At 35.9% G+C, this 16,775-nt stretch overlaps 1 protein-coding gene across 4 annotated transcripts in view; it reads left to right on the top strand.

The window, feature by feature from the left end:
- The window catches only part of CTNNA2 (catenin alpha 2), a 464,407-nt gene that overhangs the window by 423,746 nt on the left and 23,886 nt on the right, over window positions 1-16,775 (top strand). For all 4 annotated transcript variants that reach the window (XM_032993891.2, XM_032993892.2, XM_032993894.2 and 1 more), the window contains 3 exons: window positions 4,312-4,493; window positions 7,413-7,518; window positions 10,536-10,670. In XM_032993891.2, coding sequence (XP_032849782.1) covers window positions 4,312-4,493; window positions 7,413-7,518; window positions 10,536-10,670 — 423 coding nt within the window. The remainder of the gene's footprint in view (window positions 1-4,311; window positions 4,494-7,412; window positions 7,519-10,535; window positions 10,671-16,775) is intronic.

Genomic DNA, 16,775 nt, shown 5'->3' with positions numbered 1-16,775 from the left:
CCACGTACAGTGCTGTGCCCATCTCTAAAGCCCTCAGCACAGGAAAGACACGGAACTGTTGGATTGAGTCCAGAGGAGGCCACAAAAACGATCAGGGGGCTGGAGCATCTCCCCTGTGAGGTCAGGTTGAGAGAGTTGGGGGGTTCAGCCTGGAGAAGGCTCCAGGGAGACCTTGTGGCCTTTCAGTACTTGAAGGGGGCCTAGAGCAAAGACGGGGACAAACTTTTTAACAGGGCCTGTTGCAATAGAACAAGGGGTAAGGGTTTTAAACTAGAAGAGAGTAGATTCAGACTAGATGTAAGGAAGAAATTTTTTATGATGAGGGTGTTGAAGCACTGTATCAGGTTCCTCAGAGAGGTGGTGGATGCCCCATCCCTGGCAACCTTCAAGGTCATGTTGGACAGGGCTCTGAGCAACCTGATCCAGTGGAAGATGTCCCTGTTCATAGCAAGGGGGGTTGAACTAAATGACCTTTAAAGGTTCTTTCCAACCCAAACTATTCTATGATTCTATAATTCTACAAAAATATATTTGACTGGAAAGAATGTTTAATAAAAAGCCTTAAAATTGTCCAGCAGAGAACCAGTTGGGAACTGGGAATTGCCTGAATGATTTTCATGGCTGCATTTTCTTCTATGGTGAAGTGCTAAAGTACTAAAATTGAAGTAGTGGACTAAATGAGAAGCACCCTCCCCACACACTCTCAAACACTGTAGCAAAAGGTAGTGAATAGAACTGTGACTTCTTAGCCTGAATTCTGGAAGAGGATTTGTAGGGCTGAGAATCTGAAGACCAAAAGGCAAAAATGCTTTGACAGATCAATTCAGAAGACCAGGAAGGAGGAGTTCTCAGCTGCTGTAGGGTGACCCACAGTATGTTGGTCTTAGCACAAATATTTTATATCCTGAAAAGAAACAGTAGAATCATGCAAACCTAAATGAAGTTCACTTAGTGCTATGGGAGGAATGTGAGACACAGATACAACGGAATCCTCAGAAGTTTATTTTTTTCTTAAATTCATTTCCTTGAATATTGTATATAGATGGTAAATAAACTATATTATCTATCAGAAAAGCTGGGTTTTTATCATTATATTCCAAAGACAAAAATTTTTTTCCTTCTATATCAAAGACATATCCTATATATCATTATCACCTAGATGGAGAGCAAATGGATTGTAGGTTCCATCCCAGAAAGCTGGGTGACCAGGAACTGGCATTGAAAGCTGTGCAGTTAGGAGAATTGCAGAATGATACCTGGATACCTTACCCTGAGAACAATGACAGAAATATTTTCTGGATGTAGTTAACTCTCTTTGAGGGATTCTTATATTTTAAAGAGCATAAATTCCAGTTTGATTCATTCACATAATTGACTGCTAAAGTAAGTCTTGGGTACAAACGTATTGAGATACAATACAGTTATTACACAGTTTTGAGGTGGTTTTTTTTTTTTTTTGGTTATATATAGGATTGGGTAACATATCATCACTTCTTGATTTGAAAAACAAGTAAAGACCACAGTAATATTTTTACTAAGAATCTAGTTCACCTAGGGTGACTTAGGAGTCTTAAATTCTATTACATTTATTGCAGTTATTATCACTGCTGCACTTAAAACCTTCTACTTTGATCAGCTACCCACTGTATAAACATAATATATTATAAAGACAGTCCCATTCCTGAATAATGCAGAATACAATATGTCACAAGAAGCAAGAAATAACAAAAACCTAAAATGAAAACATGCTAAGCAGGAGCTGCCCAGTTCACAGACTTGAGCTATTCAATGAAATGAATTTCCTAAGCAGAGTGGTATCTTACTCGAAACTTTTCTGTAGAAAAGCTGGATTTTATTTGCAGAATGTAATGGATTTGTTTAGTAAGTTTACTCCATAAAGCTGTTAGTATTTCAGTAGAAAGACTTGTGTTGGTCTTCAATAAAAATAAAACTTCAATATATGAGCTTCATTTACTATAGGATATAGCTTCTTTGAAAACACATTATCAGCTGGAATAGGTGTGCAGGTGAAGCTGCCCACAGAGGGAAGCCACATGAAAGACATATCAGCTTTACAAATGTTACTACTCCTATCACATTCTCTTAATTTCAGTTAATTCATCTATTCTAGTGTTTTATGTGTATTTTATATATTTATTTATTAGCTTGACTTACACTACATCTTTCTGTGGAAAGACTAATATGCTAACATTTGAAACTGCTGAGTTGCATTGATAAGGCCTAATTAGAACTCATGCGTTGAATTTTAATTTGATTAACTTGCAAATTTCTCATTTTCTGATCTACTGTTTATAACCTTTTTTAATTTCAGTTTTGGAAAAGGTCAATTATTAATTTTTAAAAGCCAAGAGCATTTTAAGAATATGTAGAGAAAGACTTAGCTGATTGAAAGTGACATAAACAAGAAAAAATGTAATGACACTTAAATATGTGTTACACCTCATTAAATGCATAATGTGGTCTTCAGAACCCCTACAGCCAAATAGTAGCTCAACTTAGAAATCACTGTTGGAAGTGTCCATTTGATCTTCAAAAGTATTATAATTTTGTAGTGTTCTCTTTTTTCTTTTTTTTTTTTTTTTTTTGGGGGGGGGGAGGGGACAACTTTCCTCTTTGTTGATAGTGTCAAGGCAGAGTAATATCAACCTATTTAGTGCCTTTTTGCATATCTTCCAATAGACAATTAGACCACTAAATATTATTGAAAGGTACATTCATTACAATTCACTTCAGATGTATTATCTTGCATGTCACAGCTTATTTAGTGTTGGGTTAAGCAGAAAAAGTCTACTTCTGACAGCAAATGAGACTAAGGGAGATACTGGCAATTCAGTCTGCTTTTTCCCATAGATTTCATTCATTTTGTTCATCCTAAGAGTTCAGATTTAACAGGAATTTTCTTAAACTTTCCTGTATAGACTGGTGAATAAGTAAAGCATTTGACACTGACCTGCACAACATCCTTGTCTCTAAATTGGAGAGACATGGATTTGATGGATGGACCACTTGGTCCATAAGGAATTGGCTGGATGGTCACACTGAAAGAGTTGCGGTCAATGGCTCTATGTCCAGGTGGAGAACAGTGATGACTGGTGTTCCTCAGGGGCTGGTATTGGGACCGACACTGTTTAACATCTTTGTTGGTGACATAGACAATGAGATTGAGTGCACCCTCAGCATGTTCGCTGCCAGCGCTAAGCTGTTTGGTGTTGTCAACACACTGAAGGGAAGGGATGTCAACCAGACGGACCTTGACAGGCTTGAGAGGTGGGACTGTTCAACAGTTCTGAGGATGAAGTCCTGCACATGGGTCAGGGCAATCTTAAGCACATATACAGACTGGGTGAAGAGTGGATTGAGAACAGCCCTGCATGGAAGGACTTGGTGGTGTTGGTTGATGAGAAGTTCAACATGACCTGACAATGTGCGCTTGTAGCCCAGAAAGCCAACCATTCCCTGGGCTGCATCAAGACAAATGTGGCCAGCAGGTCGAGGGAGGGGATTCTCCCCCTCTATTCTGCTCTTGTAAGACCCTATATGCAGTACTGTGTCCATCTCTAAAGCCCTCAGCAAAGGAAAGACACGGAACTGTTGGAGCGAGTCCAGAGGAGGCCACAAAAATGATCAGGGGGCTGGAGGACCTCCCCTGTGAGGCCAGGCAGAGAGAGTTGGGGTTGTGCAGCCTGGAGAACAGAAGGGTCTGGGGAGACCTTCTTGTGGCCTTTCAGTACTTAAAGGGGGCCTACAGGAAAGCTGGAGAACAACTTTTTACAAGGTCATGTAGTGACAGGACAAGGGGTAATGTCTTGAAACTAAAAGGGGGTAGATATATATTAGATATAAGGAGGAAGCTCTCCACTATGTGTGTGGTGAGACACTGGATCAGGTTGCTCAGAGAAGCTGTGGTAGTTCATCCCTGGAAATGTTCACGGCCAGTTTGGATGGGGCTTTGAGGAACCTGGTTTAGCAGAATGTGTCCCTGCTCATGGCAGGGGGGTTGGAACTAGATGACCTTTAATGGTCCCTTCCAACCCAAACCGTTCTATGATTCTATATCATGTCATCATATATATAATTTTTAAATACATGAAGGTATAAAGTGAGCTATAAACATCCTGTGAATTTGGTTTTGCCCATCCTAACAAAAATCTAGTGTCTACTGGATTTTGCTTGACATCTTTGACTCCCATAAAAAGAAACTAGAAGTTGAGCATGCTGTATGAACCACTGGAAATGTATATAGTTTCTAGTTTCCTTTTTCCGTACCAACATGTCCCACTTTTTCTTCAGGCTATCATGGCTCAGCTTCCTCAGGAAGAGAAAGCTAAGATTGCTGAGCAGGTAGAGATATTCCACCAAGAAAAGAGCAAACTGGATGCAGAAGTGGCCAAGTGGGATGACAGTGGTAATGACATCATTGTGTTGGCAAAGCAGATGTGCATGATTATGATGGAGATGACAGACTTTACTAGGTAAGGACAAAATAACCTGTGCTGAGGACTTCTTCAGACATCCCACATCTTTCCTTTTTGTTTCAGTTTACAGACGATTGAGATTATATGCTATGTTGTGGGGGATGCAAAGCCAGGTAACACACATCATACATAGCGGGATGGGTTGAATGGTTCTCTACAGAACTGCTCTGAATATTTCTCCAAATGGGATTAATCACGTGAAGTTTTGGTCCTATTTGTGAATCTATTTTATTTGAAGATCAGCTTGAATTTCACCAGCCAAGATAGTCTGTGACCATAGACATTCAACTGACATTTTGTTTAGTACCCATCTAAATGCACGTGCCTTTTGACTATCAACATTTCAACACATTTTTTTTCAATCAAAAATAATGGCAAAACTATTTATATCATTTTGAGCACTGAACTTCTTTCCAGAAAAATCCCAAATTAAGTGAAACTGTTTTGATCTACCACCTTATTGGAGCATGTCAGTAATGATTATTTTTGCTTTCATTTTTTTGTTCTGTTGATATCTTGTTCTTTTCTAATTGCAAAGTATCAAAAGACCGCTCATTAATAGTATCATATCAATAAAATTATTTTGTTTATAGTCATATTGTTAATCACATCAGGGATAACATTTTACAAGATTCTTTGAATTACAGATCACTATAATAAATTGAAGGTTTTTCAGTGGTTTTTTTTAAATGGGGGTTCAAAAGTTTAAATGTTATTTATCAAAGTGTGACTAGATAAAACTGAACAAAAATCTTCATGTTTTTCTTCAGAATTAAAATAAGACATCCATTTATTCATCTCACTGATTTACTCAGATAGATTTCTTAGTCTCCAGCTGACCATATGCCTTGTGTCTGGAGCCTTCAACCCATTTTGATGGAGACAGTCTCTGCACTGACAGTATAGGGTTCACACATACGTTATATGTAAATAGATAGATAGATGATAGATAGATAGATAGATAGATAGATAGATAGATAGATAGATAGATAGATAGATAGATAGATAGATAGATAGATAGATAGATAGATAGATTAGATAGATAGATAGATAGATAGATAGATAGATAGATAGATAGATAGATAGATAGATAGATAGATAGATAGATAGATAGATAGATAGATAGATAGATAGATAGATAGATAGATAGGGGTGTGTATACATACCATTAATTTGTAAATAACTTGACAATTTGCACTTGCATAGTTAATTAGTAATAAGCAATAACAAATATTTTTATCCATTTTAAATCTAATTATGCATACAGAAAGTTTGCTTACTTTAATATTTTACTACTATACTTCTTTCCGAGTAATTATTCTATCAGCTTATTTGCTTTTCCTCTCAGATAATGCTTTTACAACTTTTCTTTTTTGCAGTAGACTCACCACTGCTGTATACTAAATGACAGTGTAGAACCTCTTATGAAGGGTGATATTTTAGAGGAATCTTAATTACCTTTGTATTTGTATTTGTCTTTGGGTCTCTGATCTTTCTGCCCAAAACCAGAGTGAAAAATTGTCCAAACACTGCTATCATTTCATGGAAGGAAGAAATAATGTTCTAAAGCGATAGCCCAGAATATGAATGCATTCTGCAACCTCCCAGACAATTTTGATGCATTAAACAGCAAATTAAAAGTTTTGTAATAATATTTGCTACCATCAAAAGAACAGAATTAATATATGAATGAGAGAAAACTACCATCATATTTGAAGTAAATTTAAAAAAAAATAAATCAAAGTACACCTCTGTCTACATCAGATTCAATAAAAGTTTTTTTAATATATCGCATTAGAACAGAACAAAGCTTTTTGTGACTTTTTGTCTGACCGTAACCTCAGCAGTGTTAAAATAGAATAATTTTTCAAATGCATGGGGTTTGTGACAGTCAAATCTGCTGATCTAATGAATGTAGAAGCATATGAGGTCACTATGAAGGATTTTTGCTACAGTTTAAGTTCAACAAAAGTGGGATACTTGTATTTCAATATCTGTTTGAGGTGGAAATCAAAGTATGGAAAACAGATAAAAATGGAAATATGTTTCAGTATGTTATTCTTGGCATTATAGATAAAAAAATACAAAAATAATACTATGTTGTGCTTATAAAAAATGCCTTCAGTTTTAGTTCTTTAAAAAATAAGTTTGATCATATTATGATTTTCCATCAGTCTTGTCTGAAGTTATATTTCTCCACATAGTAAGAAAAAAACAAAAACCAGGAAAATCAGCTCACTTCCAACTGAGCCATTCTCAGGAGCGGTAGCAAATTTATTATTACAAACAGGATTAAAGTTTTGTGTCTGAAGCAAACTCAGAAAAGTCTGCAGTAACTTTTTACTTTTTGTCCATATACATTTTGGTAACTAATGACTAAAATAAAAGTTTTGTACATCATCGTAAAAGTATACTGAAAGATCAGTCTTAAAGCTAATTATACATGTTTTTAGTGTAACATTTAAATGTAACATAAGGATTATGCTTCATGTATCTTTCTTTTCTGACAAAAATCTACTGAAAAAAGTTTTCTAAATTGTGACTTTCTTGCTTTAGACATGACAGGCTCGACATTTAGCACTGGCTTGGGAATAACAGAATTTTGAAATAGTTGTGTATTCCAGAGAGGATGTTGGCTTAATGAGCACTTAAAAATGCATATACTATTAAGTATAGCTCATGTGCTTGAAGGCACCATCAGACTAAATTGCTAGTGAGGCATTTTTTAAGAGAGGGGAAATATAGCAGAACAATTTCTTAATCAAGCTGTACTATAAAGTAGTTAAAAGGTGAATTTATAATAAATTAAGAAGTCATTCATGTTACTATTTTAAAATCAAACACTAAACAGGGTCAGTAAAACTGTTGCCTTTTATGATTTATTTAGATTGTGCATAATTGTATTGTATTTCACAGAGGTAAAGGCCCCCTGAAGAACACATCAGATGTCATTAATGCAGCCAAGAAGATTGCAGAGGCAGGATCGAGGATGGACAAATTGGCACGGGCAGTCGCTGATCAGGTAACAACAAAAATGAGCAGAAATATAATGTAGCCTTTATCAATGAGTTTCCTTTTTCAGGAAAAGGTTATCTTGACAGAAAATGACCTGTTGAAAGTCACTACTGGGATACTGACCTACCCATTGGATATAAATTGTTTCTTCTATACCAATCAGCTTGGGTTTTGCAGGACAGGAAAGTCATAAATGTGTCTCTCTAAACCTCAGAAATGCTGGAATTGTTTCACAGCCTCACTTCTGGAACCAGGTGATTGTATTAGAATTAGACTCATATATTTGTTGTCATGAAAGCAGTAGAAACTTGGATGTTCTGTTACCCTTGCTGTATGTCTAGCAACCCTTATATTATTTTCATCTTGTTCCTCCAGCAATTTCTATTGATATGGCACTTTTCTTTTTCAAGATGCCCTGACTCCCTTTCTTCTGCTTTGCATCAGGGTTTTGTGTTTCCACCTGACAGCCCCCTGCTCCATGTTCTAGGGTCTGTGTCCTCAGTCTCATTTCCAAATTAATGTCAATACTGGAAAGATAAACTTACTATATTCAGCCCCTTTCTTTCAGACTGGAATATCTATCCATCGGGAGAGAAAGCAGAAGCATCATAGTAAAAGTCAACAGCCAAATTTCAAATCCAGGTTCTATGTACCTAAGTTTACATTTAGGCAAATTGAATTTGACTACATTTTCCCTTGTACGTTTCCTATAGTTTCTTTCATTGTCATCAGGAGAAATTTTGCTGGAAGTGGGAACTGATAACTTCCTTGCTTCTAGTCTTTCTCTTCAAAATAAGTATTTATTTTTCTTCTTCAAGTAAACATGTAATAGTGTGTAACATATCTTACCAAGGACTATGGACCAAAGTGGCAAGAAAACTGAAGCTGCCCATTTTCCTATAACTCAGAAATTTGGGGTTTAGGTTTTCTTCATTATCAGCAAGAATTTTCCCTGTAGTTAACCCATTCCAATCCTTCAAATGTAGCATCTGTTCATTTTAGCATAAGAAGAAAGACATCTGTCAGCTGATGAAATTCCTAGTCTATGACATTTGCAGAGGTGGAATATTTTAAAGAGACACAAAGAGACTTGATATACTTAAAGTGCATTGGCTTCAGTCACATTTTAAATTTCAGAAGACTATAACATGCACACTATAATAATAAGCATTAAAATCAATATGAGAATGAAATGTTTGTTTTAATGCTTGTGCTTTAATGATATTTTACAGAACTTTGGAGACACTCATGCAATATAAACTTTTTATGGTCAGTTGCATTTTTAATTACTGTTCCAATGAGAGAGATCTTACATTTTCATTCACACCAAGGTACTTGTTTTTAAAGCCTTGTCAACTCTCTAGAAGCATTGTTTTAAAGATCATTTCTTGCAGTTCATAGACTTCAAGAGTAGGGTAAATATTTATGTAATAAATTATCACTGGTAGGGAGAATAGTTTTCTTAGGGATTCATGTCTGAAAGATGTGGCAACTGTTTGAGAAACAGGCATTATGGCATTACCATAAGCATAGAGCTGATTAAACCTAACAACCACAATGAACCTCCAGCTTTGTTTATTGTTATTTTTAAAGGGAGGGAAAAAAAGCAAAGTGACTGCTTTCAGGGTTATAGATGACAGCATATGAAACTACTTCACCACAGATGTATTCCTTGCCAGCATTAGCTGTTGGGACTAGAGCAGTCATCTGAAGTCAGAGGCTGCGATGCTGTTGACTCATGTGTGTTTAATTCTATCAGTTTTCCTTGAAGTGCTCTGAAATATTTTACAAAAATTGAGCATAAAGTTTGTAAGATGCTAGAAAGACATTCAGAGTCTTTGTTCCCCAAGGTATACATTCAAAGAACATTGTCAGTCAGACTTTGTTGGGTAGCCCCAAAGAGTATTTACTGGAGATGTGCTGTTAGCAATGGACCCTTCTAGCAATGTTTCACCAGAGTGAATTACTGAGGTCTGTTCTCTTGAGGCAAGACTGAATATTAACTACGAGATTGTTGTTTATTATGCTGTTGATATTGTGGAGGATGATGCAGTTTCTATTAAGATTCCCAAAGACCATGAATAAATTGAACTTGGGCCTTTTCTAGTTATATTGATTATGAAACCTTCACTGAGTCTACAACATTTGATCTAATGTAATTTGAACAAAACACATTTGAGATGCACAGCATCCAAAATGGTACAGGACTGTAGAATGCCTTCCCTCTAGCATGAAGAGATATCCATTAGACAGGCAGAAGGACCAACTTATCTCACTGTGTTCTTGAGAAAGGCTGCAACACTGATGTCATCTGCTGAGACACTCTGTAATATGGCACTTACACTTTAGTTAATAAATTCCTTCTGGCACAGATTAAGGTATTATGCATTAACAATAAGCTTGCCAAATCTGTCAATACCAAACCCAAGCAGCCTCACCTTTGCCTCTCGAGTCCTTAGTCTGTCAGTAAAGGACCTGGCTTCTGCCAAGTCTGAAGTAGAGCTGTGTCCTCTGAAGGTCTGCACAAATGCCAGGGAAGCTGGAAAGACAGTCAAGAGTTGACATTACAGTGGATGTATTCAGTTGGAACTGGGTTTGTCTGGATTTTGGCTGGCCCATGTTTTATCTTAACCTGGACACCCAGAAGGCAGCCTGGAGTTTCGGGTCAAACTCAGTCTTTTTGCTGCTCAATAGATTCTTCTGTTCTGTACAAAAGGAAATCGTAAATGAACGTCTCCCACAAACATAGCAATCATATTATTTCTATTGTCTTTCATTAGTGGCTGACAGAGAGGTTTCTTCTTTTTTACAAAAAGATGTAGTGGATCTTCAGGTTACAATTCATAAATCTGGAATTAAATGAAAGATGGTGTTTGAACTTTCACTTCTCATCAAATATCTCATGTAAAGACAAAGTGAAATGGACCCACCTAATACACACACATTGCCACTATCTCCTCTGATTACCGCTCTATAATGGTATAAACTCAGCTACATCTAATAAAATATTTCTTTTGTCTGTAGTGCCCAGACTCAGCCTGCAAACAGGATCTGCTAGCTTACCTGCAGCGCATTGCCCTCTACTGCCACCAACTCAATATCTGCAGCAAAGTGAAGGCAGAAGTTCAGAACCTGGGAGGAGAACTTATTGTATCAGGGGTAAGCTGGTATTTGTATTTAGCTATTTATGTTTCCCATGTAGGAATTGAAAGGGAGCATTTTTGATGGCAATAATATACAGAACAAAAATACAGTGATTCATAAGCAAGTTTTTTAAACGTTACTGCCATTAATCCAGACCTTATAATAACTTGTGCATAGCAATTTGATATTCCAATTACCTTTTGTTTATAACCTTGTAAAATCTTAATTCTTCCAAAATAAAAGTAATTTCATAGCCTAGAAAGTCATTGCCAAGCTGTGAATGGTACAGTTATTTGGAGCTTTTGTATATTTGCTCATTATAAATCTTCTTTCCTTTGTTAGTGCTGGTAATTTCTTTCCTCTGTGCAGAAGCCAGCTCCGTATAAAGTGCATATTGTTAAGATGGTGATGACTAATGGGATTTCATTCACTCAGGTTCCAATGCACACTAGGTTTAGCAAAAACTCTGGAAGGCCAGCAAAATATTTTGTTTTGATGCATGTGCTGTTTTCAAATACTACTGGCAAGCACAATGATCATATACTCTAATTCCCACCCAGTTATTTCAGTTATTTTCAATGAACACTACAAACTTTTTACATGCAATCTTTTTTAGAAATAAAGACAGGAATGTGCAACAGTAGTAATATTATAAGCAATGAGTTTTCTACAGTTTTTAATTATTTTTTCCTTCCTTCTCCTAATGTTGGACTCTGTGCCTCTGGGAGATTACTAAACTCAAGCAGTAACAATTGCCATTCTTCATGATTTTCTTGTTTTTTTTCTCTTAACTAATCACCCTAGTAGCCCCATGACACATTCTAAGTCAAACACAGATCATGTGTATGTAAATTGATACTATGTTTCACTCTCCTGAGTGAGTTTTCAAAATGATGGTGATTTGTGAGACCCAAGGTACCTGAAATAAGATGGTTTTCAAATGTGGTTTTGAAAAAGCACCCTTTCATTGTTTAAGCCCAATCAAGTACGAAGATTGTTAGGACAACTAACTTGTGTCCTTCATTTCATCCATTAGATTCTCCAGTGAAATCACTGGCCTTCCTCAAACGTATCAGAAGTCAGAGCAAAAGTTCTCAACTACATAACATTTTGATTTTTTACAAAGTAGCACAGAAGGTCTTAAACATTTGCCAGGCTTTCTTGGATCAAACATTCTAAAGTTATATATGCAACTCTAAAAGGAGCTGTTTAAATGTTCCTGTGTCTGTCCTGCAATTGGTCTTCACTTCTTGACATGTGTACATATGTAATTTTAATACCTTGATCTTCCCACAGCAATGAAAAGATCTTCTTCCATTTTCCTGATATTAATGGAGTGATCTGTCCTTGTATCGCTGACAGCTATGCTGCATAGTAAATGCTATGATCTTTTCTTACCTACTGCCATCTGGGTCCAGCTTTTCATACACATTGACTTGTCATTTTCATCTACCTATAACAATTACCCAAATCAATGCTTCTACTGGCTTGGCTGTTGTGGTTGTGTGTGTTTCTTTTTCAAGTCTCTTTATTCAGTGTACGTGGAGGCTGAATAAGTCATTGTGAATCTCTAGCATCTATTTGTTACTGGAACATCACCATCCGTTGTGAAATTTAAGTAGCCAAAACGCTTGACTTCATCATTTCCAGTCTGGAATTGTTAGCATCTGCTGCTTACCAGGCTTCATCACCATTGTGTTTGTTTGGTTGAGTTTTTACAGTCAGTTGCTGACAAAGGCAAAACTAGCTTCAACCACAGAAATTATTTGCATCTTTTCCAAAGACTCAATAGTATTCACATAAAGAACATTTTAAGATTGCTTAGCTTACTTCTTCTGCTGTTGCTTTGAACAGGAGGTGATATAGAGATTTGAACTACTGTACATCCTTTTTTGAGAGCATTATCTTGTTATCTGGTATAACATAGTTGGTACAGTGCTTTCCTGATAGTGTTTTCCAAGCTGTTTATCTTCAAGATGCTGGGTACTGTATGCTTCCTTGCTATCCAGAGATCTGGTATCCAAGTGCACATCTACATCTGCTTGTTTACTTGCTGCTTCTGCTTCCATCTTCTTCATTTTCTCTTGGATATCCAATTACAAATAAACAGTATTTTATTTACATCAAAATGAAATACCATTATTTGGGAACTTGCATACAGTACGTTAGAAGTACAATAGGAATATAGAATTCAAGCTTCCCAACCTATGACTACAGAAGTAAGTTGATGTGAATGCACTATACTGAAGTGTTTTGATGTAAATATCAAGCACCAGGATGATTAGTACAATATTGTAATTTACTACTGTGTTTACAAAGAACCACAATACAATTCAGATTGATCCAAAGGATGAGTTATGATTCAGAACTATTATGTGAAGTACAACCTGTGCTTGAATTTTTGCATTATTAAGAATATTAATCAATATTTATAAAAGGAATGTATGCATATGTGTGTATGAACCTATGTGTGGGCATATGTATATTTATGTAAAAAGGAAAGAGACATAAAACCAATTAAAACCTAAAAGACAGACGAAAGCCACCCCACAGTTCTTGTAGTTCTGTTAGAGAAAAAATGTGTTGCAACAGCTTCAGAAATACTGTGTACATAACATATAATGTGTTATATATCTTTTGATGAATCTACTTTTTTTTTTTTTTTTTTTTTTCCACAAGATTCAGTAGTTCAGTATGGTTTATCTCTGAAAATAAGCATAAAGCTGATCTTGTTTGCTTTTTCCTCTATAGATTGATATGATACTAGCATAGCATATGAAGGGGTTCTTTTTGGCATCGACTTTGCTGCAAGTAGAAAAACAGATCAAAAAGTAAGAAAATGTCACACTCCCGAAGTGTAAATTATTTCAGTTAAGGAAAGAACCCACTGCTGTTTTTCCCTTTCTTTCTTCCATTCCTTTTCCCCCAGCTCTTTCTCTCCTTTGATCTTTCCCATCAAATTCCCTGCATGCAAATAGCAAAATTATTTTCACCACATAAGTAAGATCTGGCAATTGAGAGTTAGCATACATCAGCCTGACCTCATTAATATCAGTGCAGCAGGGTCAATTTAGACTATCTGTTGACTTGGCCCTTTATGTTGAAAGGTGAGACTCTTAATTCCAGATTCCAATTCAGTTTTGAAAAGTAAAATAAGGAAAAGCTATGTGATACCTGTTCTTCAGTGAGGAGTTCTTGTAAACTTGAAAAAGATTATAAGGAAGAACGTAAAGAAAAGTGGTGAGGAAAAAGTTAGATAAAAGCAAAAAGGAATTAATATTTTAAAAATGCAAAATATTTTACAAGTATTTCTAATCCATGTAAATGATATCCTTGTTCCTAAGAAAAGTCTCTAGCCTTGGTCCATAAACAGATACATGTTTCTGTAATTTTAAATTTGAAAATTCAATTTCTAATTCCCCTCTAAGAATAAACGAACTCCTTTAATAAATTCACAATCTAAAAGCACTTCAATATATTTTTTCTTTCTCTCTGGCCCTAGTTTATTTAATGTAATGTATATTTGCTTCATAATCTGTTGCATCATTGTATTGAAACAAATCCTCTCAGGTGCTGAGCATATGCTGCACTCAGTGAAGTAAATATTATTTACATATACTTAGGTCATGCTGATAGCTAGTCTTTTCGTGATAGCCACCTCTGTTGAATAGAGTTGGTTTTAACCATGATGTTTGTTGTTTGGATAAAAATTCAGACTTCTTAGAACTCTAGGGCTTCTTTATTTTTTTTTAGTATTCCTGTCTGACTCTTGTTAGCTAGACCATTACAATAAAACAGATCTATATATTAATTTTTTTACCCTAGGTTAAATATCCACTTGTTCATTTTGCTGTTGCTTTGAAACTGATCAGCTCATTTACCTACTCTCCATTTAGTCTAGGAGCTTGTGTTTTTTTAAATTCTTATTGATGTTAGTAGCTTTGCTACAGTTTTTCCTGCAGGATTATATTGAACAGAATCTAAGAAAATTTCTTATCCAAGGCAACCCCCCTACTGTGTTCAGGTTTGATTTAGAACTCTACAGATATAATACACTGTATTATCAGAAAATTTGCCCAAAGGGTCTTAAAATTCTAGGCCAAATAGATATGCAGTGTCATACAGAGTGACAGCCACGAAAATTGTCCAAAAATATTGAATCAATAGACAAAGCACACTCCAAAAATATACTTTAGGTGGGTCCAGTTTCCAATTATTTTCAAAGGCCTATTTATCTTAGTATAATAGGCTCAGCTATGGTACTAGGAGAAGGATTGAAGATACGAGACAGTTTGATTAAGATAGTGACTTTAAGAGTTCTTGCTTGGTGAATTTAAGTGAGGAATTTGGGGGAAAAAGGAAGATAAAAGGGTGGGATCCACACAGTTTTGGGTAGGACATTATGAAAATTCCTATAACACCTTGACTGGGAGGTTGAACACATAAAAATATTAAAAGATATGGGATATACTGCAAAATAATTGTATTTTTATTCTTAATCAATGATAAGTGTAAGGTAACTTGAAAGAGCTAGTCCTCATCAAAAAAGAATGAGACTCATTATTTATCACAGAATAACAGTGTGCATCCAGCAGTTATTTCAGCTGGGCTGGCATTTTCCCTATCAGTTCTGCCTATGAATCCTACATCTAGTAAACCACAATGGTTTAAAGGATCTACTTTTCTTTCATGCAGGGCCGAATCACCCTAAACTACATTGTGCTGTAAAAGCAAGTTGGTATGCATATGGGCAGTGAAGTATCAAGTTGCTACTTATGAATTCTATACACTCAAAGAAAAGTCAGGTAATTTGAAGTTCGGCTGCTATTAAAAGCGAGTAAGGCCGTCTTTCACTGAATTTGGATTACAAGCCTGTGCATAAGGAGTTACTTGAGAGCCACTGATGTGGTATTTCATTTCTCTGCATCAGAAAGCCTTTCTGGGGTTTTTCCTTTGTTTTCAAATAGGCAATCAGAGAGAACCTTTGCATTTAAAATGCTTAAGAATATGGAGAAAATATGTGTTGGTTTTTTTTTTTTTTTTTTATTTGGTAAAGAAAGTAATTTAATTCCTCATGAATTGGGCAAGAATTTGGCATTATGTAAAAGAAAATTTGCTGAAGGGAGAATTGGCAAATTGTCAAAACCTTTGGGTTCCTTTTCTTCAAGATTCTCTGGAGTGCAAAGAGGTTATTCCTGTTACTTAGCTAGCAACCAAATAAGTTTTACTATTAATTTATAACAGAAATGGAAGAATGCCACATGAAGTATACGCACAGAAACAGCCTGGCAAACTGGCTGGGTTGCTTGGACTGGCAAGCTGCCAGTGTTTTTAATAGAAAACACCTGATATAAGACCTAGCTGTACTTAATGATTAATAGATATCGGTAATAGAAATTTTGTTTTGTCTGCTAGTGTTTCAATTTACTTGGAGCTGAGGGTAACAGCAGTTATTACTAAATAGTTGCTGTGTTCATGTTTGTTGGACAATGAGTGTTCAAAGAGTTACACACCAAAAAGAAGAGACATAGTCCTATATCTAGGCCGACAACACTACAAGATGAGGGTTTGGGCTATGGTAATACATGACAAGTGGATATAACACAAGTGAATATACTCACATCGATAAAGGGAAGTAAAAGATGGACCCAGGGACCCTATGGATAATTATTAATTTGCTTAAGAATATATTTTGACTTTTGTGATTTTCTTTTTTTAATTTAGACTTGTTTTGCAAGTTGGTTTTCATGTTTACCCACTGTCATCCACAAGATTTTAGTAAGAATTTAGAATGGCCAAAAAGGGAGTTTGCAGTTATGAACAGTGTATTCTATGTATCAGTGCTGTGAAAGTAAAGTAATATGTGACTCATGGAAAGATATTTGTTTAGGATGGTGTTTGTTTTGAGACTTGGAATGAAAGCAGTGGGTAAAGGAGAGGGCTTTGGAAATAATAAGAAAGTAAGTCAAATAAATTGAAATATGAGGTATGAAAGGGGAAGAAAAAGCCAAACCAAAAGCAAGATAGGAATTTGTAATCAAATAATTGCAATGGTGGGAAAGAACTGTAGTAAAGTCAGGACCATAAAGTTGGTTAGACTCCACAATAATCTCTACTGTC

Source organism: Tyto alba, unplaced genomic scaffold (assembly GCF_018691265.1).
Source record: "Tyto alba isolate M040663 unplaced genomic scaffold, T.alba_DEE_v4.0 Super-Scaffold_6, whole genome shotgun sequence".
Classification (NCBI taxonomy): domain Eukaryota; kingdom Metazoa; phylum Chordata; class Aves; order Strigiformes; family Tytonidae; genus Tyto; species Tyto alba.
This window is presented reverse-complemented; position numbering and strand designations above follow the sequence as displayed.